This window comes from Pimephales promelas, chromosome 6 (genome assembly GCF_988280905.1).
Source record: "Pimephales promelas chromosome 6, fPimPro1.hap1.1, whole genome shotgun sequence".
NCBI classification, from domain to species: domain Eukaryota; kingdom Metazoa; phylum Chordata; class Actinopteri; order Cypriniformes; family Leuciscidae; genus Pimephales; species Pimephales promelas.
In genome coordinates this window covers 7599287-7621962 of record NC_142774.1, presented here as the reverse complement: position 1 = coordinate 7621962, position 22676 = coordinate 7599287, and the positions used below count along the sequence as shown (strand labels likewise).

At 41.2% G+C, this 22676-nt stretch overlaps 2 protein-coding genes across 4 annotated transcripts in view; one reads left to right on the top strand and one right to left on the bottom strand.

Moving 5' to 3' along the window:
- Window positions 1-4: 4 nt before the first annotated feature.
- On the top strand, window positions 5-12548 carry gja5b (gap junction protein, alpha 5b). Its single transcript, XM_039688306.2, has 2 exons — window positions 5-950; window positions 9811-12548. The coding sequence occupies exon 2, from the start codon at window positions 9827-9829 to the stop codon at window positions 10940-10942; it is 1116 nt and encodes a 371-aa protein (XP_039544240.2). The 5' UTR covers window positions 5-950; window positions 9811-9826; the 3' UTR covers window positions 10943-12548.
- Window positions 12549-14395: 1847 nt separating this feature from the next.
- bcl9 (BCL9 transcription coactivator) overlaps window positions 14396-22676 on the bottom strand; it is a 114730-nt gene continuing 106449 nt past the window's right edge. For all 3 annotated transcript variants that reach the window (XM_039688238.2, XM_039688254.2, XM_039688229.2), the window contains 6 exons: window positions 21758-21868; window positions 20993-21152; window positions 20019-20118; window positions 17645-19934; window positions 17085-17369; window positions 14396-16985 (listed from right to left, as the gene is read on the bottom strand). In XM_039688238.2, coding sequence (XP_039544172.2) covers window positions 15868-16985; window positions 17085-17369; window positions 17645-19934; window positions 20019-20118; window positions 20993-21152; window positions 21758-21868 — 4064 coding nt within the window. In that variant the 3' untranslated portion in view covers window positions 14396-15867. The remainder of the gene's footprint in view (window positions 16986-17084; window positions 17370-17644; window positions 19935-20018; window positions 20119-20992; window positions 21153-21757; window positions 21869-22676) is intronic.

The window sequence follows — 22676 nt, the reverse complement described above, 5'->3', positions numbered from 1 at the left end:
GAAGCATTGTGAGAGGAGAGGAGAAAGAGGAGTAGAAGGAAAGGGAGGGAAAGGAGGTGGAACGGCTCTGTTGGTATTTCTTAACATGCCCTTGGAGAATGAGGGCACTTCCAGATGGTTCATGACGGTGGTCGGCCTGCTAGCAGCTGTTTCTGGTTATCAGCACGTCTGTAATCTGTCGTCCCCTGGAAATGACACCGAGAGGACAAGGACTTCATCTAAAGGAAGACTGAATTGATTTGCTTGTTTTACACTATGTATCAGAAGGTTTCTTTATTGGGCGGAAACAACAAAGTTGACCATCCATAAAGACATTCATCTTTCCTACAGTATCTCAAAGCTACTGCAGTGCTTCATCCATCTATTCATGCTTTATGGTTGAAGGAGACAGATTTCTTTTTGTCAGCCAGAGTAATAAAGAGTCCATTTTCGCCATCAGCCTGTGGATTATACTGACAGCAAGCGATCTGTCTGCAAACGGCCTTGCGTCCACAACTCGGCCCTGTCAGGAAGATACGACAGGGAAAAGAGGAAGCATATCACGCTGAGGCGTCAACGTACCTTCAGCTCTTCGACGTCCACACCAATAAGAAAGCATCAACGGCCTGACTCTGATCCAGATTGTTCAGCGCGGATCTTTTGATCCGAGACGCTCGACCTCAGGCGTTAAATCACAGAGAACATACGAACAGGACCATATATCAAAGTGAAGCTTCTGCTGAAGCTCGGAGGTCTCTGAGGATCTGCGACTGTCAGACCGCCAAGTGGTTCTGGCAACTAATCCCACATCCTAAAGGCAGAAGAGACAGCAAGGGTTCTCGGGGAAAGAGACAGAGCGAACAAGAATCTGTCAAGCGTTATTACTAAACAGCCAAGTCTTTACCCATCAGTCTACAGAGACAAACACACTCCTGTCTGATCTTTAAGAGACACCTGTCAACTGTTTAAAGGTATGAAAACAGTTAGATTCACACACACACACACACTTATTCATTATTTTCAGTTAGTAAGGTGTAGCTTCTCCTCTTGCTAATTGTCGGTTTAACCAGCTGAAAAATCTTGGCCTGATTTACTTCTTGATAAAACACTGAAGATGAAGCCTTTAATGCAGAGGTTTTTATAGATTGTATCGCTGACCTTTCATACACTGTAAATCTGATGAAATATCACTGACAAATCTTTCTCTTAAAGGTCTCGAGTCCCATAAGGTGTTCATCTGTTATTTGTTGCCAGAGAATATATGTGTATGTGTATGTATTTATATGTATATGTATACAAACACAACATATGTGTGTATATATGTATCTGTATATATATATGTATCACTGTAAAAAAATATTTTCAAGATTTGTAATCACAACATTTTTTCTTTTGTCAAATCAACTTAAATAATTTATTTAGTTCAGATAACTCATTATTTTGAGTTTCTGGTGATTAAATCGATCTCCTTCATTGTATTAACTCCCTTTTTTTTTAAGGCAACCAGGTTACTTAATTTTTTAAGTTAAACCAACAATATATTTTTACAGTGTGTATGTATGCATGTATATATATATATATATATATATATATATATATATAAACACACACACATACATATATACAGTATATATATATATATACTGTATATATACTGTATATATGTACGTATATGTATGTGTGTTTATATATGTGTATATACTAGGGATGGGCAACGATTAATCGTGATTAATCGCATCCAAAATAAAAGTTTGTGTTTATGTAATATATGTGTGTGTGGTGTGTACAATTATTTTGTATATTTAAATACACACACATGCACGTATATATTTAAGAAATATTTGCATGTATATACTTTATATATATTTATACGTAATTAATATTATGTATAAATATAAATATTTGATATATTAAGAACGCATTTTTCTTAAATATATATACATGCATGTGTTAGTATTTATATATACAAAATAATTATACACACCACATATATATATATATATATATATACATATATATATATATATATATATATATATATATATACAGTATATATATCACATAATACATATATCATGTAAACACAAACTTTTATTTTGGATGTGATTAATCGCGATTAATCGTTGCCCATCCCTATATACATTCATACATACATACACACACACGCACACACACATGCGCACACACACGCCTTCCTGAATTTAATTAGTTTAAGGAGTTGAATTTTGAATATGAATATATGAAATTCAATAGGTGCTTGACTGATCTAACTATCTCATTTAATCTAACCTTACAGACTTTGGCTGCAGATCAATATTTGGTCTCTCTAATAAATGAACAAGCTGGGAACTAATAGGAAAAGCCTGATGAATGAAGGGTCATGATGGTTAGGAGAGCGTCTCTGAATACACACATAATGAGAGCCTTGAACGGACTCGTCAGGGACGATTCGATGGCAGAATTCAATCTCTAAAGCTTAGCCTAGCTGCTCCTTTTGCTGTTTTTAGTTTCCAAATGTCATCAAGTTATTTCAGTCACGCTGTCAGCTGCATTAAATGGCTGATCACACACTTATGCACACACACACACACCCATTCTTCTGGAAACACTCCCGCAGCTCATCTTCTGCTAGATTTTCTGGACTGTAAACCAGACACTGTCCATCTGTTCAGAGATGAATCTCAACAATATAATACTCATCCTCTCTGTGCTGATCGGGAAACTTCAGGATTTCACTTCCAGGATCTGGAAGACAGTTAACTAATTGTTCCGTTGTATTGTCAAAAGATCTGAAACTTACAAAACACACACAAAAAATTGTTTTATATAAAAAATAAATAAATGCAAATTAAAAAAAAAAACAATTAAGTAAATATAACAAATAAATAAGTTAATGTTAAAGGGATAGTTCACTTTCGAAATTAATTTTTAGCTTACCTCAAGGGCATCCAAGATGTAGGTGTCTTTGTTTCCGCAGTAGTTTCAATTTTGATATTTTTAGGTCAAACCGTTCTTGTCTGTCAGTCATATAATGGAGGTCTATGGTCACCACCTCAAAGAGCATGCACAGAGAAGTCCAAATTAAACATGATTTAATGACTCGTAAATGTAAGTACACATTGATGGCCTAATACACGAAACGAGCGGTTTGTGTGAGAAAACTAACAGTATTTATATCGTTTTTACCGTTACACAGCCACGTCTAAGTGATCTGAGGGCACGGGCTCTTTGTGGCTGTGGTTACAGAGGTAAAAATGATATAAATACTGTTCGTTTTCTCACACAAGCTGCTCGTTTCTTGTCTTAGGCCATCAATGTGTACTTACATCTACGAGTCATTAAATCATGTTTAATTTGGACTTCTCTGTGCATGCTCTTTGAGGTGGTGACCATTTGTTTTAACATGAATATGAACTAACATGAACATACAATGAACATCTGTATTTTTATTATTTAACGTTAACAAAGATCAACAAATACAGTAACAAAAGTATTGCTCATGATTAGTTCATGTTAGTTAATACATTAAGATTAACTAATGAACCTTATTTTAAAGTGTTACCTGATGAATAAAAACAAATAAAACATACAAACAAAGGAATGCATGAATAAATAAGTACATACAATCACACAGAATGTCATGTTAAGACTTCTCACTGAAACTAAAAGAGAAAGAAGAAATATCACTGGTTACTTGTGTGAGATTAATCTTTTTCTGTGTCACTCAAACAAGCGGGATAAAACACAGCCAGCCTGATGTGACATTATCACAAAATAAACACCTTCAGAGTGATTCGAGACCCCTTATCACCATGCCTGGATTCATTTTGCAATAATGGCTTAGTTGTTGAATCCACTCCATTAAAAGAAAGCTCAATTTAGACTGTATTTTATACATTCACAACTCTATTTGCCTTGCTATTGACGTTGAACTCCACATCTATGTAGCGAGCAGGCTTTGCGCCGTCTGCCACAGTGCTGACTCAAACCGAGACCGGAAGAGCATGGTTCTCTTCTTGATGGCTGTTTACCAGCTCTATCTCGAGATGCCCCGCCGCAAAAACCACAAAAAAAAAACTCCCACATTGTTCTCCCTTCCTCGGGTAAACAAGTAGAGAAGGGAGTAGGTCGCACCACCTTCCTCCTGAAAGTTTCACTGACACAGAAATAGCGCTGAGAAACGTTCACATACAGTAGACTGTTGATGTACAGTTTGCGGACCCATTGCCTACTTTTCAAATCACCTAAAAACATCCCTGCAACAAAACCCACAGACAAATGTCTGGTTTGCAACTTTGCATAAGCTTCAATTAGGTGCACAAATAATTTACTTTACTTGCCAGTAGCATTAAACTAACACGTTAAGATAACTTGGCAAAAATAAATACAGCTAAGATTAAATACAGCTAAGATACAGCTTTGAAACAATATGTTGTGAAAATCACAGATCATATTATTTAATATATCATTTATCATATCCCAAAATTGTGTTCGCTGAAATACACCCTAAGTTTAAAGGGATAGTTCACTTTGAAATTAATTTTTGGTATGTTTTAGCTTACCTCAAGGGCATCCGAGATGTAGGTGTCTTTTCAATTTTGTTATTTTTAGGTCAAACCGTTCTTGTCTGTCAGTCATATAATGGAGGTCTATGGTCACCACCTCAAAGAGCATGCACAGAGAAGTCCAAATTAAACATGATTTAATGACGTGTAAATATAAATACACATTGATGGCCTAAGACACAAAACGAGTGTTTATGAGTGACGTACAAAAGGGAGAGATCACTTCCGGCGCTTGCGCAGAACGAAGCGCCCGCGCCCTCAGCTCACTTGGACGTGGCTGTGGTTACATGAGGTAAAAACGATATAAAAACTGTTAATTTTCTCACACAAACCGCTCGTTTCGTGTCTTAGGCCATCAATGTGTACTTACATCTACGAGTCATTTAAATCATGTTTAATTTGGACTTCTCTGTGCATGCTTTTTGAGATGGTGACCATAGACCTCCATTATATGACTGACAGACACAAACGGTTTGACCTAAAAATATCAGAATTGAAAATACTGTGAAAACAAAGACACCTACATCTTGGATGCCCTTGAGGTAAGCTAAAACATACCAAAAAATAATTTCAAAGTGAACTATCCCTTTAACAATTAAAATTTTAAAAACAGATTTCAATCGTTCTCTGATTTAATAGTCTCATGACATGATATAATCATGACATAATCATGACAATCATAATTAATGTTAATTAACAAATGTTAATATTTGCAATGTTTTCATTTTAAAAATGATTAATTTATTTAAAAGCTTCAACTCACTAACCCCAGTTTGGGAAATCATTACATTATATTACTATTATATTACATTATATTATGCTAAAAAAAAAAATAATTAAAAAAATTAAATAATAACTTCTATATTATGTTATTCAAAATTTAAAAAATAAAATAAATATATTATATCATATATTATATTATATTAAAAATAAAATAAATATAACTAACATTAGTAAAACATTTGAACTGAATGACTGAATACACACAGTCTTTTACATGTGCCGTTAACCTCTTTGGCCCCAGTGACTTGAACCCAGTCAGTTTCCTTTCAAAGTGCCTTGTAAGAGGGAAATTATATTGTTTAAGATTGTTTCCTTAAAGAGGAGGGGAGCGAGACTCTTATATAGAGACTCCACCACATTCAGTCTGTCTTTAAAGACATGGTTCCCACATCTGATGCCAAACTGCCCTTCCTGGTATTTGTTGATAACATTACAATACATAGCAAACAGGAAATAATTATATAAATTCTGAATATATAACAATAAATCTGAACATATAGTAAACTATGCAACAGATGGTCATCTATCAGGGTTATTTTTGGATAATGACCAGATGACTGTACATTTTCCCATTTATTGATCAATAATAAAACATCTAATTTTAATTAAAATTATTGTATTATCTTTCTTATCTTACAGCCATTCTACAAAAATAGGTTTGACTTCTCAATGCCACAAATGAAAAATCATCATGTATTCCAGAATAATAAATAATAAATGCATGCAAGTCTGATTATACACACATGTAGCCTAAATCATGCATATAAGGACGTAATTATGTTCAGGCATAATAAATGAAAGCATGCCAATTGTTATAATAAAATATAGAAAATAAATATCTGTCTATATTAATAATTTAAAAGAGCATTGCACAAGTCTCTGAGTTTTTGCAGAACTACGCCCCCTCTGGCGACGAGCGAAACTGCAACCAGAGGTGTGCGCGCTCATGGACCACACACACCAAATCAGTTATAAAGCAATAAGTTCATTCTGTGTGTGGTTAGATTAGAGGAGCCAGCCGATAAAGATAAACACCTCCCTCCTTGCTGAAACATTTTCTTAAAATAATGTGAATCAGAATAAGGTCTGTTTACACAGTGTTATACTTTTTTAATGCTTCCCACAGACAAACTGCTCAAACACACAGTCTTTCCCAAGTTCTCATGTTAAAGTGATGAGATTATTTTGGGCTCCCTCTTTCCGTAAACCCCCTGGAGGACTGAGACTCTGACGGCAGAGAGAGACAGAGAGAGAGAGAGAGAGAGAGAGTGTGTGTGAGTGAGTGAGTGATTGAGTGAGTGAGTATGAGAGTGAGAGAGAGAGTGAGTGAGTGAGTATGAGTGACAGAGTGAGTGAGAGTGTGAGTGAGTGAGTGATTGAGTGAGTGAGTATGAGAGTGAGAGAGAGAGTGAGTGAGTGAGTATGAGTGACAGAGTGAGTGAGAGTGTGAGTGAGTGAGTGATTGAGTGAGTGAGTGAGAGTGTGAGTGAGTGAGAGTGTGAGTGAGTGAGTGAGTGAGTGAGTGAGTGAGTATGAGAGTGAGTGAGAGAGTGAGTGAGTGAGTATGAGAGTGAGTATGTGAGTGAGTGAGTGAGTATGCGAGTGAGTGAGTGAGAGAGTAAGTATGAGAGTGAGTGAGTGAGTATGAGAGTGAGTGAGAGAGTGAGTGAGTGTGAGAGTGAGTGAGAGAGAGTATGAGAGTGAGTGATTGATTGAGTGAGTGAGTATGAGTGAGTGAGTGTGAGAGTGTGAGTGTGAGTGAGTGAGTGAGTGAGTGTGAGTGAGAATGTAAATGAGAGTGTGAGTGAGTGAGTATGAGAGTGAGTGAGAGAGCGAGTATGAGAGTGAGTGAGTGTGAGTGATTGAGTGAGTGATTGAGTGAGTGTGAGTGAGAATGTAAATGAGAGTGTGAGTGAGTGAGTATGAGAGTGAGTGAGAGAGCGAGTATGAGAGTGAGTGAGTGTGAGTGATTGAGTGAGAGAGCGAGTATGAGAGTGAGTGAGAGAGCGAGTATGAGAGTGAGTATGAGAGTGAGTGATTGATTGAGTGAGTGAGTAAGTATGAGAGTGAGTGAGTGAGTATGAGAGTGAGTGAGAGAGTGAGTGAGTGTGAGAGTGAGTGAGAGAGCGAGTATGAGAGTGAGTATGAGAGTGAGTGATTGATTGAGTGAGTGAGTATGAGTGAGTGAGTGTGAGTGTGAGTGAGTGAGTGAGTGAGTGTGAGTGAGAATGTAAATGAGAGTGTGAGTGAGTGAGTATGAGAGTGAGTGAGAGAGCGAGTATGAGAGTGAGTGAGTGTGAGTGATTGAGTGAGTGTGAGTGAGAATGTAAATGAGAGTGTGAGTGAGTGAGTATGAGAGTGAGTGAGAGAGCGAGTATGAGAGTGAGTGAGTGTGAGTGATTGAGTGAGAGAGCGAGTATGAGAGTGAGTGAGAGAGCGAGTATGAGAGTGAGTATGAGAGTGAGTGATTGATTGAGTGAGTGAGTATGAGTGAGTGAGTGTGAGAGTGTGAGTGAGTGAGTGATTGAGTGAGTGTGAGTGAGAATGTAAATGAGAGTGTGAGTGAGTGAGTATGAGAGTGAGTGAGAGAGCGAGTATGAGAGTGAGTGAGTGTGAGTGATTGAGTGAGAGAGCGAGTATGAGAGTGAGTGAGTGAGTGAGTGATTGAGTGAGTGTGAGTGAGAATGTAAATGAGAGTGTGAGTGAGTGAGTATGAGAGTGAGTGAGAGAGCGAGTATGAGAGTGAGTATGAGAGTGAGTGATTGATTGAGTGAGTGAGTATGAGTGAGTGAGTGTGAGAGTGAGTGAGTGTGAGAGTGTGAGTGAGTGAGTGATTGAGTGAGTGTGAGTGAGAATGTAAATGAGAGTGTGAGTGAGTGAGTATGAGAGTGAGTGATTGTAATATGATTAAATATGTGTTAGCTATTCACAAGGCCAGAGACAGCTAATTGTATTTATTCATTTCTTAATATATACTGTGTTTATTTATTTACCATGCTATATATGACATGATCTGTACATATATGTTCTGTGTGTTTGTTCTATTATTTATATATAATATGTTGATGCTTTGGCAACATTGTGTTACACAGTCATGCTAATAAAGCTATATTGAATTGAATTGAATTGATTGATTGAGTGAGTGAGTATGAGTGAGTGAGTGTGAGAGTGTGAGTGAGTGAGTGATTGAGTGAGTGTGAGTGAGAATGTAAATGAGAGTGTGAGTGAGTGAGTATGAGAGTGAGTGAGAGAGCGAGTATGAGAGTGAGTATGAGAGTGAGTGATTGAGTGAGAGAGCGAGTATGTGAGTGAGTGAGTATGAGAGTGAGTGAGAGAGCGAGTATGAGAGTGAGTGAGTGTGAGTGATTGAGTGAGAGAGCGAGTATGAGAGTGAGTGAGTGTGAGTGATTGAGTGAGAGAGTGAGTGAGAGTGTGAGTGAGTGAGTGAGTGATTGAGTGAGTGAGTATGAGTGAGTGAGTGAGTGATTGAGTGAGTGTGAGTGAGAATGTAAATGAGAGTGTGAGTGAGTGAGTATGAGAGTGAGTGAGTGATTGAGTGAGAGAGTATGAGAGTGAGTGAGTGCGAGAGTGTGATTGAGTGTGAGAGTATGTGTGTGTGTGTGTGTGTGTGAGTGAGTGAGAGAATGAGTGAGTGAGGGAGTGAGTAAGTGTAAGAGTGAGTGAGTGCGAGAGAGAGAGAGAGAGAGAGAGAGAGAGAGAGAGAGAGAGAGAGAGAGAGAGAGAGAGAGAGAGAGAGAGAGAGAGAGAGAGACACAGAGAGACTCAGAGAAATAAGCAATATTGTTACACTGAATAATTGGTAATTGGTATAAAAGGACAGAACAGAGAGACTAAGTCAAAAAAGCTACACAATAAACATGTTTGTCCAGCAACACCCTGCCCTAAAGGACAAATGGAACTTTTCCCATGACATTTACATTTGATAAGCTTTAGCAGCTGAACTGTGATGCTATTGTGCTAAAGTCTTCACAAAAAACGAATGCAGCACAATGTTGTTTACTACTGTTTAAACACATCTATTGGATTTTAATATGCCAAAATAAATTCAATAATGGGGAATGTTGCTATGAGCAAACATACATATGGCTTTAGAATGATAACAGGAAACATCCCAGAAAAACAAATTCATCACTTATTTTTAGCTGTAGGTTCCTTGAAATTCTTTTGGCCCGTTTTTCCCAGACTCCCAGCACTTGAGTGTGTGGGAAAAGTTTGTATCGAAGAACACAAACACAACCCAAATATACAGTCTCTGCAAGTTTGACATCCTTGTCCTTGTTTTAGAATAGCATGAGAAGGCACTAGGCAGAGGCTGGCATGATTATACAAACTATGGTTGAATTCGAAATAGCATACTTGCATACTACTACTATTATTTTTCCCATATCCTACTTTAACAGAAACAGTACGAGTATAGTATGCTATCCCGCTCCCTTCATTTCACACTACCTCTTTTTCTCAGGCTCTCCTGACTAGTCATGGCTGACTGGAGTCTGCTGGGGAACTTTCTAGAAGAAGTCCAGGAACATTCGACTTCGGTGGGAAAGGTGTGGCTCACCATTCTTTTCATCTTCCGGATCCTGGTCCTGGGAACAGCTGCTGAGTCCTCGTGGGGCGACGAGCAGGAAGACTTCACCTGCGACACGGAGCAGCCCGGGTGTGAGAACGTTTGTTACGACCGAGCGTTTCCCATCGCGCATATACGCTACTGGGTGCTCCAGATAGTGTTCGTGTCCACGCCGTCTCTCATCTACATGGGACACGCCATGCACAGCGTCCGCAGCGAGGAAAAGAAGCGGAAAGAGCAGGAAGACGGAGATGGCGAGAAGTACCCAGAAAAAGACAAGGACTGTGGGAAGGAGGATGAAGGTGGAGGTGGGAAGGTGCGGTTGAAGGGAGCTTTGCTACAAACTTACGTACTTAGTATCCTCATCCGCTTCGTAATGGAGGTGGTCTTCATCATAGTCCAGTATCTGATCTACGGAGTCTTCCTCAATGCGCTCTACGTGTGTAAGGCTCCTCCGTGTCCACATGCGGTCAACTGCTACATCTCACGACCTACGGAGAAGAACGTGTTCATTGTGTTCATGCTGGCGGTAGCCGCCGTGTCTCTGTTTCTCAGTGTCGTGGAACTGTATCATTTGGCGTGGAAGCAGTGCAAGAGGTGGCTACACGATTATAAGACTTCCAAACGACGAGCGATCGCGCCGTCCACCGTGGCTGCAGTCTCTCCAAACCCGCCCACGCCAAACCGAGCCTGCACTCCACCTCCCGACTTCAACCAGTGCCTGACATCGCCACCGTCTTCCCCTACTATCCAGACACACGCACACTCGCTTATACATCCAACCTGTCCGCCGTTTCACGACCGACTGGTGCACCAACAGAACTCGGCAAACATGGTTACCGAACGCCACCGAGGTCAAGACTACCTAGGGGTCAACTTCTTGAGCTTCTCGCAAGCGCCCACAGAGACGCCTGATTCATGCGCCTCGCCTTCATTTCTCAGCAGGGAATTTGATGAGGACAAGCGAAGGTTTAGCAGGAGCAGCGGGACCAGCAGCCGCATGAGGCCGGACGACCTTGCAGTATAGCACCGACCGATCATCTCTAGAAAAGGGTCGTCTACTCTACTGTGACTAGTCATAAACATGCTATACTTTGGCACTTGCACTAACTTGTCTGTGTCATTGCTGTCAAAAAGACAGAGACAGAATATCAATTCACATAATATGCATAATGAGAGTGATGCATAGAAAGACAAATCATCAACTTTTGAAAAGTCAACATGAAATCAAAATGGAAATATAGCTGCAAGCAGCAATACCGGGGCCAAGCACAAAGACGTTTTTCACCTATTTTACCACTAGGTAGCGCTGTTTTGAAACTTCTCAGGCTTCTTAGGGCATCGTACTGATGACCCATACCGAGTTTCGCAACAATTCGTTCATGCATTCAAAAAATACAGCATTTTAGCACGTAATTCAAAATGGTCGACAGCCAAAATGGCCGATCTGGGAAAATTGGATCACTCGACTCGGCATGACGCCCTGAATCTAACGAGACTCCTTTTATGATTTTTGGACAAACCGTTCAGAAGTTATGAGCAAAAATAACAATTTTTCATATCTCCGGACCAGTAGGTGGCGCTGCGCCGAAACGCAGCATGTAGCCTCAGGTCATGCTTGGTCTGAATATGATTAAGCGTTGCGAAGATACTTCCTTACGTGTGTTTTCGCAAGTGCTACGTAAAATTAGTTTGCGCGTTTATCAGTTACGCAAATCAATTTGAATTCCATAACTTTTTTCAGCACTGCCTGGAGATGATCTGGTGCAATTTTGGTGAAAAATCGGACAAACCGTCCGTTTGCAAAAGTAGTTTTTTTTTTTACAATTTAAAATGGTGGCCATTTTGTTATGACGAAAAATTACGTCACAGGGTGCAATCGAATCGGCATGAGCTCAGGAACAAGAGGAAAAATGTTGTTGGCCTTACTGTTCAAAAGCTATTAGCATAATATAAGTGAAACTTTGGACTGGTGGTGGCGCTAGAGGAAATGAGTTAGAGACACCAAAATTGGTGTAATTAAATGTGAAGACGGTCCTCTATCAGAATGTCAAACCAAAACAACTTTCCTGCAAATGGGTCTATGGGCTGCCATAGACGCCCAGTTGGAAGAAGAAGAAGAAGAAGAAGAAACTGAAGAATAATAAGAACCGGAACAGATACAATAGGTGCCTACGAACCTTCGGTGCTTGGCCCCTAATTCTTTAAACATGTTCCCGGTCTTACTGCGAACAATGCGACTTTCGTCGCCTGCATTATGACTTATGCATTGGAAATTTTGAATTTGCCTTCTTTTTCTCTTTGAATTTGTTGACTATACCACAATTTCACTTTGAAGTTAACCAATAATGCACTAAACAGTAATGCACTATTGAGATGTTTTCACTGACTTTGGATTTTTTTTTACTGGCAAATGAGATGTTATAGGTGATGTTTATGATATACTTGATTATATATTTGCTGAAAATTCTGGACTGCCGATGAGAAAAGGAACGCGACACACCTTGGTCAAAAGCAGTTCTTAAATGGAAAATAGATGTAGAACTAACAGTCTGACAGACATTTTGCATTTTTGAACACTCACTGTGACTGCACAAACCCTTTTGAATGTGTGAAACTATAGTGACATGCAATAGTACTGCAAAAAGGAAACATTACTGTGAATACTGTCATAAGAGGCCAGCTCTGCAGAAACAATTCCATCTAATTCGACAAAATCCAATAACTCCAACAGCGAAAGAGTGATGTAAATTGTGAAAAGATCTTCAACTAAACCCAATAGTACATATTATGCCTGAAAATATGAAATTTATGCATTTTAACTCACGTTCGCATTTGTTATCCTATATTTGTAACTAGATTGTTTAATGTTATTACTGTAGCCTACAATGAAGAAAAGATAGATGTTGCAAAATCTAAAATTGCCAGCATACAATAATTTCAGTTTAACAAGCATGGGTGATTTCTTTTTCAATAAAGATTTTGAAATAAAATCCATCCGAACAAACATCCATACAGTAAAAAATTAAATTAAAAAACGTGGCATAGACCTTATTCAGAGCAGCGCCATGACAGGAATGAAAGCGAGGCTGTGAGGGATATACTTACAGTGTTTGTTTTCAACAGCATCCACTGTAAAAACGCTCCTACGTAACTTAGAATTTTCCACTGTTTATGATGTCTGCTTTTGTTCGTTTTTTTATGAACTTTCTTGAAAAAGTGTTTTTGCAGTTTTTCGTCGGCAGGACCAGACAAAAACAGTACAACTCAATGAGTCTCACGCAACCTCAGGTTCATTCCTATTAAAAATGGCGCTGCTAAGAATACGGTCTATTATGTCAAACTACATCAAACAAACCATGGCATCGCTACCACAAGATGGCGCAATAACTCTCCACTACAATATCATGCTAGTCAGTAGTGTTGAGCAAGACTCACCCTCATCAGAGTGTTTGGCGTAAGCTAATAGGTCATGTGCTGACATCCTGACACTGAAGTGCTTCACATTTTTTTGCTCATAGATAAATAGGGACCAAACAAGTGAGCTAGTCTACTTGCAGCAGCTGTTAAACAATCTCAGCTAAAATTATCCCTGCAGTGGAAGGCACTCTTCACCAACGTGTTGTCTCATAGCACCACAGCAAACATGCATTGAAGGAACTTGGGGGGAAAAGCAACTGAAGATATAATAGGACTGATCCGCTTCCAGCACAGATTCAAGCCAGACTTACCCATTTTTCTCCAATATACAGTCGCATTACAGATGCTGGACACACCCGGAGTAATGGGCAGCCATTCATTGCAGCACCCAGGGATCGATTGGGGGTTAGGTGGCTTGCTCAAGGGCAGCTCAGTCATGCGTATTGAGGGTGGAAGACTTTTCATTCACTTCCCCAGCTACATTTTCCTGCCGTTTTGAGAATCAAACCGGCAACTGACTCCTTCCATCAGGCCACGACTGCCCTCTATCCATAAGCTGGTAATATAGAATCTGTTAAATGTTAAAATTCACCATCATTTACATCGTAAAATAATTTTATTATTTTTTTAAAAAAATTATATATATATATATATATATATATATATAAATTCAGCTGGGAAGCTGCTGTACATGAGTAATCACAAATTCATTATTTTAAATTCATTATTATTACACATGGTTTTATCCAAAGCAACCTGAAGTATGCTTATTACATGTTAAATGCGAATTAAATTACTCAAAAAAGGTCACTTTGTGGAATTTACATTACACCTTAAACCATTTTAGTACCAGACTAGATCATAAACACTTGCTACACCACTTCTAAAATGGGCTAAATGTTATATACTAGCTCAAATCATAAATACAAACCATAACAGATCACCAAAATCATGTCTTATTGGTTTTGTGCAACTGGTAGTCAAATTGTAATAACCTACATTCCCACTAGGGGGCAGAGGAAGACCATAAAGAGCCATGAGATATACACAAAGGCATTGAGACTCTTTATACCAAACAATATATTTTATTTGTCGTCCAACACCACAGCCCAGTCTTAGGAAGTGGTTCAGTACCAAATTCAATGGAGTTACACATGACGAGCATCAACACAGGAGGGGCAGGGACAAGAGGACAACCTATTAGCTTTTTTTCTGTTTTTGTTTTAATAATCATTTGTTTTCTACAAAAAAAAAAGAAAGTAAAAGCCCACCTTTCCAGTAGCTCTGATGTTGTCAGCGCTGCACTGTATAGCTGTACACAGCCAAGCAATTTAAAAAAAGAAATCTTTTCAATGTATTCCGCAGTGGTGGCAAACAGAGACAGTCCTTGTCGAAACAGACATGGATATGCAGACAGTAGCCTGAGCGTCACTGCAGAACTGAGTGCTGGTTTACGGGGTTCAAAAACACCCCTCCAGAGTCACCCTCACCTGTACCCAGACCAGCTTACAGAAGTTTCTAAAACAGGAACGGGAGACCACACTGCATAAATCTGATTACTGCTCCTACTTACGGTCAAAGTGTTTCTCTACAATTAAAAAAAGGAGAAAAGAAAACACTTTATTCTTTACAGTTAATTCTTGTTTGTGCTTTTCTTAATAATACTATGATCTGTATGAGGTCTTAGTTTGGTTTTATCATACACTGGAGTAGCAAAGAAAATTAAATTTAAAATATTCTGTACGCACCACAGTACACAGTATTTCGTGGTGGTGTTGTGTCACCTACTGTCCACAGACAACCACCTCAATCCCCCCTTTACAAATGAAGATGGAAAAAAAAAACTATAGAAATCACTGGTAGAATCCCTTTAACAACACAAGTACAGTACACACATATAAAGAGCATTTCCTGTTTGGAGGGAAGTGATGCGATGAGATGTAAACATATAGCCAAGACGGTGCACCTTGTGACAAAATGTTCCTTGACTTTTCCATTTTCATGTCTGTTCTTTCAGTTCTTGGACTTTTTTTTTTTTCCAACAATCTTTCTTGGTTTCCACCCATGTATAAAAGTACAATGAAGCCCCCAAACGTTCATACTTGGTTTGCTGTAGACTTATATGTGGCATCATGCCACAATGTCAAGCAAATATCCTTGACACGAGTCAGTCTTGTAAATTCCATATACATTCCCAAGATAGAGAAAAAGTACCTTCCAAATGGTGCCGGACCTGAGCCCAACTTTGAGGAAAGCACAATTGGCTTCTCACACTTCCACCTGTTAAATGACTTTACCATTGGAGAAGATTCCCTGTGAACACATCCATGTGTTTGTGATGGATACCCATTGCTGTGTAAGCTATAAACCTTGTTCCAACCAGGTCAGGGTGTGTATGTGCACAAAAAAATGTCCTGGTTCCCATACATATCTGCTTAAGAACGCAGTTTCTTTTTGTATTTCATTATGAAGGTTGCTATTTCACAGGTTAAAACAGTTTCTCGATTGTTAATTGATAACTGTAATGGAGGTTCAAAACATTAAATTCCCAGGGTTCCCTGGTCCAGGGTTAAATCCCATGCCCATATCTGCTGCCATTCCTCGAGGCCTCATCTGAGAGGGCATCATCATAGTCTGCTGAGGACCGCTCATCCCTTGTAGTGACATCATCATGTTAGGAGAGCCTACAGGGCCAGGGTGGTTGTACATCGGCCTATCCTTTCCCTGCATCATTCCAGGGCCTCCCATCATTCCTGGCTGCTGGCCAGGAGACAACATCCTGTGCTGAGGCCCCATCATACCCTGACCCATGAAACCTGGGGGTCTCATAGGGTTGTGGCCTGGATTACCCATGGGCATGTCCTGTGGTCCCATATGTCCAGGGCCAGGAGGACCACCCATTCCCTGCATGGGGAGGCCCATCCTTGGGTTGCCCTCACCCATCATCCCCTGCATTTGGGGAAAGCCAGGTGGGCCAGACGGGTGTGGTGGCTTCCCACCAGGGGCATCCCCACCACGAGGGAAGTAGGAAAGAGTCTGGCTGGGCTTCTCTGAAGGGATAATTCGAGAGAGGTCAAACTCAGGGATACCTGACGCACCTGGTCGCATGACCTCGTGTAGATCCGAATCATTGAAGACACCCGGCATGTTATTAAACTCCTGGCCTCCTGGAGTATTAGGTTTACACATAACTGGCTCACCACCAGGTCCATGAGGCATATTGCTCATCCTGCTCAGTGGGCCGCCTTCTCCTTGGAAACCCATCCCATGAGGAAAGCCACCCTGGTGCCCAGGACCATTGTGAGGAAAGGGGATCTGTTGTGGAGGTGATTGTCCAGGGGGGAAGCCCTGTCCTCGGTGAGGAAGACCCATACGTCCCTGTGACATCATCTGGTTGTTGACCATGCCAGGATCTTGTGAGACCGGGTTCATCATAATACCATGAGGCATCATGCCTGGACCCATAGGCCCAGAGTGAGGAGGCATATTAGGGCCCATGGGATTGGGCGAGGGCATCTGGTTTGGCATGCCATGGGAAAGTGGCTGGGAGCCCATAGTGTTCATCCCCATTGGGCTAAGGGAAGGCATGGGGCCAGAAGAGTTAGGCGTCATCATTCGAGGATGACCTGGGTGATGGTTCACACCCATACCTATAAAGAGAACAAAAAGACTGTGATTTAGTGGAAAAGCCCTCCAGAAAACGACACCAATAATACTACCGCATATTCATCAACTCCTATGGACATTACCGGGCATGCTGTTGTTCATAGATGGCAGGTTTGGCGATCGAGCAGGCGGCGAGTCGTCATCAGAGCTGGCCACGGTTTTGATTGCATCATGGTAGAGAGGTGTAGAACTGGGCATGGCAAACTTGGACATGCGGGACATCATAATGGAAAGAGGATTTTGGGATAGCGTTGGTTCTGGGGGCATGGTGTAGGGGCTGCTGGATGGAAGACTTCCTTGCACATTCATACCACCTGGCTGACTGGAGGAACTACTGGATGGAGGAGCCGAGGGAGGAGGATTACCGCCTGAGAACAGGAGAAGAGGGCAGAAGAGGTTAAGAGGAGAGAAGGAAGGATGAAGAGCTTTTACCGATGACCTTTTATTTGACATCTCTTAGTGGCTAAAAACAGTCCTGCTGTAACAGTATTATTAGCAGGAATAATTGGGACCACAAGAAAACAGAAAGAGCCTTCAAAGTTCCTGCATACACACAAAAATATGGCGCATGAACATATACTCAAAAGTAAACTTATACAATTTGCATAATGGTCAATAAAGGAGGCAGGAAATTTTATTTTACCTTGCTCTACACCACCCATCATATTTGGTGACGTCATGCTAAGGGGTGGTTTGTTGTTCTGAGGGATTCCTGGGCTTTGCATGGGTGGCTTGGGTGATGACGTCCAGCCGGGGGAGGGGGCAGGGAGCGAGGGTGACTTCATATGGACGGGTGATGCCCCTGCTGAGCCCATCATTGGAGGAGATTTAATGGCTGCCGCTGCTGCTACTGCTGCAGCTGAAGGCCCACTAAGCATACCAGCCAGCTGGGACGGTGTCTGTGGAGACTTGAGGTTACCTGATGGTGAGCCCAGCATTGGAGACTGGACCTGCCGCAGTGTTGGTGACTTTAGCGGGTTGACATTGGGCGAGTTAGCGGGGCCAGACTGAACATTCAGGTCTGAGGGCTTGCGACTCATATTCCTCTGGCCGGGCGGAAGCCCTGAGCTGTTGGGAGCCTGGTTTGGTGGTAAAGGAGGCATATGACTTAGACGTCCATTTCCACCCACATTACCTCTTTGGTCAGGTAGAAAGGGAGGCTCGCCTCTGGGACCTCTGGGATTTCCAGGGCCTTGGGGACCCATGCCAGGGTACTGTCGGTTGGGTCCCATGTTAAGGTCTCCTGGATGGGGCTGGTCAGGGAAAGGAGGCCCCTGCATCATTCTCTGTGAAGGAATCACATTCTCAGGCATTGGACCTCCACCTTGCCTCATCTTCATAATTTCCTCTGGACTAAGATTCATTGGTGGGTCTCTCATCTTAGGGGGCATCATCTGAGGGCTAGGGCCCATGTTTACATTGAGGTTACCAGGCCCCATGCCAAATTCACCCATGTCTCGACCAAGACCTTTCACAAACTCCATTCTTGAGGAGGGGCTCATTGGACCATCAACTGGCATTCTGGGAAACATCATGCCACCTCCATTTCCAGGCTCCATGGGTCTTTGATTACCCATCATTCGATTCATCTCCATCATCATGCCAGGTGTAAGACCCATGCCTTGCTTATCACCCATACCTTGATGGAACATAGCTTCCTGTACCGACTGAGGATTGGGGAATCTTTCCACCCTTCCACCTGGACCTCCAAACATGCCTTGGCCAGGAGGGAATCCCCTCCCATCCCCCATTTTGGGCATATCATCAGGCCAGTTCATTCCAGGTCTGGGCATAGGATTGGGCCCTCCATCCATATCAGGGTTCATCATACCTGGGAAACCAGGCATCCTCTGCATGTGTGGATGCATCCCTCTGGGGCCCATGTTCATCTGGTCGGGGAATGGTTCAGGGCCACCAGGGCCCCACACCTCTCCAGGATTCATCTGGTAGGGTGGTGGTGGGCCTCGCATCATTCCTCTAGGTCCACCCTGATGGAGCATCATGTCTCCCATTGGTCTGTGCTGCATTTGTTCCTGCTTGCGCTTCTTCTCCTCATAGAACTCTTGCTGCAGTTTTAGCCAGGCTATCTGCTCTGGAGACATATGGTCTCCATGCTCTCCACCAGGACCTGGATGCGAGTTCATAGGTCCTGGACCTGGTGGTGGGGGTCCAAGATCATCTGGAGAAAAGGGCATGTCCCTAGGACCAGGTGGACCAAAGGGGGGCCCATCAGGACGTGGTCCTCCTGGACCACCTGGCTTCCCAAGGCTTTGTGACTGAGCCATCATGGCTTGGAGAGGCCCTTGTTCTGGTTTCTTGGGCCCTCCTTCCATCATTGCAGAATTGGGTGGAGGACCAACCATGTTTCCTTGGCCCATGGAAGCCATGTCCTTGTCGTCTGGGAAGAGCATTCGCTGTATATCACGTAAAGTCTGTAAGGAACGTTCCCGGTGTTCAAGTTGCTCTTGGGAAAGCCCTTCAGAGTTGTCCCCCATGCTAGACATGATTTCATGGGCCAGCTGCTGGTGGTGTTGCGCTGTAAGCTTAGCATCTGCCCCTTTAGGTAGATCCAGGGATGGGAAGCTCTGTTGAGGACCAGCATTGGGAGGCTGGTTGGAGGCCTGGCTACCAGGTGTCCCTGCAGAGTTGCTACCATCATGGGATCCAGCACCATCTTGTGGGCTACTGCTGGGGAGGCTCTTAGAGTCCATACCAGCTGAAGGTGCATTGTCTGGAGGGAGGCTATTTGGTTTTGCCCCCTGGGTTGGCTGCTGAGGTTGGGTGGGTTGCGCTTGAGGTTGTTGCTGCTGGCCTGACTGCGCTACTTTAGAGGCTGCTTGGTGGTTCTGATCACTGGAGATAGATGAGGACTGTTGCTGGGACGGAACACCCTGTTGTTTAGTGTCACTTCGGAGGGACCCAATCTGATTGTTCTAAAAACAGACATGAAAAAAAAAAAAACATTTACAATGCGTCACAATTCAGTGAAAAAACAATTCAGTGATGTCCTTTCTTACCAGGGGGAGCTGGGGCTTTCCACCCTTGCCGTTAGAGATATTATTCATATGGTAAGTGATGATGTTTTCTACATGCCCCGTTATGACTGCATCTGCTGCCCTGAGATGGGAAGAAAACCGTCATAGTTAAAGCTTTGCATAACTTCACTGATGAAAAATTAGTGTCTTCTCTGAGGAACCTACTCATGTCAAATATTTTGTTAGTCATTTAAAGTAATTTTGTTAATCACAAATACCATTTTAATGTGTAAAAACAACTAAATTTGTTCGTTGATTTTCTTGAAAATTAAGCATTCTGAATCTGGGGCAATATCATATCATTGCTCTGTTTAAGCATCCCAAATAGTCACACACAGCAACACTGGCTCAACTAATTTCTTTACTTTTTTGCTATTCTGTTCGGTAATGACAGTGTTACAGAAATTATACAACTGAGCTTTATTATTTAGAACGCTCTCACCAATTAAACTAATAATAGGTACTGTTAATGTCCATGCAGCAGATCCTATCCACATTTACAACAACAGGTCTAGAAGATGGACAAACAGTCAGAAGAATTTGACACTGGGCTCAGTCCCATCTAGAGTGATGTCAGAGCAGTAATGGCACTGCTCTGTGGGAGACTCTTCTTATGATCACAGAATGTCTGAAAGCTCCAGTCACCTAATATCTGGCATTCTAATATCTGCCATCTGAGGGTCTAGTTTAAGCAAACATGCTGCTGTCAGTGCTCGAACACTTTCATCTTTTACCACTACTACTTTAAGACATTTCTTAGCTCAGCAAAATGGAAATGTGAAAGAGAGGTAGTGATAGTGGGATTTGCTTCTTTGAACTGACAAAACCTTGACACTATGATTTAACAAAACAACTGCATTTTTAGTATTGCACATGAGGGCATACTATTTTTTGCACACATTCACAATTCTAAGAAAACAAACATTATTAAAAAATGAACAAACAACAAAATTTACTTGTTGGCCATCTCTGTGGTGAAGACGTAAACAACCTTTGACCCTGGTTTCTGCCCACTACCCAGTTCAGACGTTGTGCTTTGTCCTCCAACTGTATTGTGGGTGGGCGTAGAGGCAGAAAGAGCAACTGGATCTGGCTTTATGTCAGTGGAGTTGCAGTCTGTGCAAAACATAAGAAATGTTATGGTTATCAAACAGCATTAGCCACAATAAGTTACATTTTGCCAATCATTCGGTTTAGTGATGCGCATGCACAGAAAGAATCTGCAGACTTTTTGCATTTTTCAATTTTTGGGAAAAACAACTGAATGCATTTGGAAAAATCTGTTAGAACACATCCGAAAGTACTACACTCTTACTACTCACTAAAATCAAATGGAACTAAAATGACGGCTTAATAGTCATGAATGCTTGTATGGTATGTACACAACTTTGAATTTGTAGATTCTGTGTGAGCCTGATGATACACTAAGCATGGCAAAACATTGACATTAACATTTGACTGCAGTAACAGCAATACTTTTTAATGTCATTAGTTAAGAAATTGCATTAACAATCATGCAAAGTTCTTCAATAGAATACTGCAAGTTATTATAAATGCTTGATCTGAATGTGGATATTGCATAATAAATCTATGCCGCCAAGTGACAACAATAACCATCAAGAGTTTCATGCATATATTTTTAAGGTAAAAAAATATTAATGTATACTTTACATGCACTTTATTATAAATAAACAAATAAATCAAATACTAAAACTACGTACTGAAGAATCCTGGGTCATCTTCATCGCTCTCTCCCCCTGAACACCAATCTGCACCGCTGTAGGGCAACCGCCGCTCTCCAACACATAACCTTTTTGCTCTACTACCTATTTCTTTAGAGAGACAGAAGAGCATGATTACCATAATGTTCATGAAATGGTCATGAGATTTCTACTGCCATGAGTACATTGCTACTTTGTGTCTCAAACACCAAGAGGATAGAAAACAACAAATTCACCAATGGCAGTGTAATACCAGACAGGTATTATGGCTCGTTTCCACCGAGCGGTGCGGAACGCAATTAGATTCCACTGTCAAACGTTGTGAATGGTACCAAAATGCCGAACCGTACCACTTTTTCAATACCTTCAAGAGTTTTTCAGGTGAGAATGTAGTTGTTTAAAGCTCAAATCTGTGGTTTATTTATAAAGACTTATGAAAATTTTATCAGGTTGTGAGATCCATTCCAAGTGATCACTGGGCCCACCTGGAACAGTCTTTCTTCGTCTAGTCGTTATGATGTCTCTGTATTGGTTAAACATGAGATATAATTCGTGTTGTGTAGACCTAATGGGCGATCTTTTGTCTCGTGAATCTACAATTTGGTTCCCTGGCCAATCGTTTTAGCTAAGGGATAAATGAAGTTCTTAACTTTATATATTTAGGCTACTTAACTTTACCGTTGTAACGTTAGACTAGAGCACTGACTTTGTATGTTTGACTGAGTTTCTTTCTTATTGTATAGTTTCTTGTACCTTTTACTATATACCTTTATTGATAAAACTGAAATTTAACAAAAAGAGACAGGGTTGAGTTGTCATTTTTAATTTTATTAGAGTGAAGATGATCCGAGCACCAATGCACATATTGCCTTGACCATATTAATATCTTTTAAAAAAATGTAACTTAAACAAAAAGAGG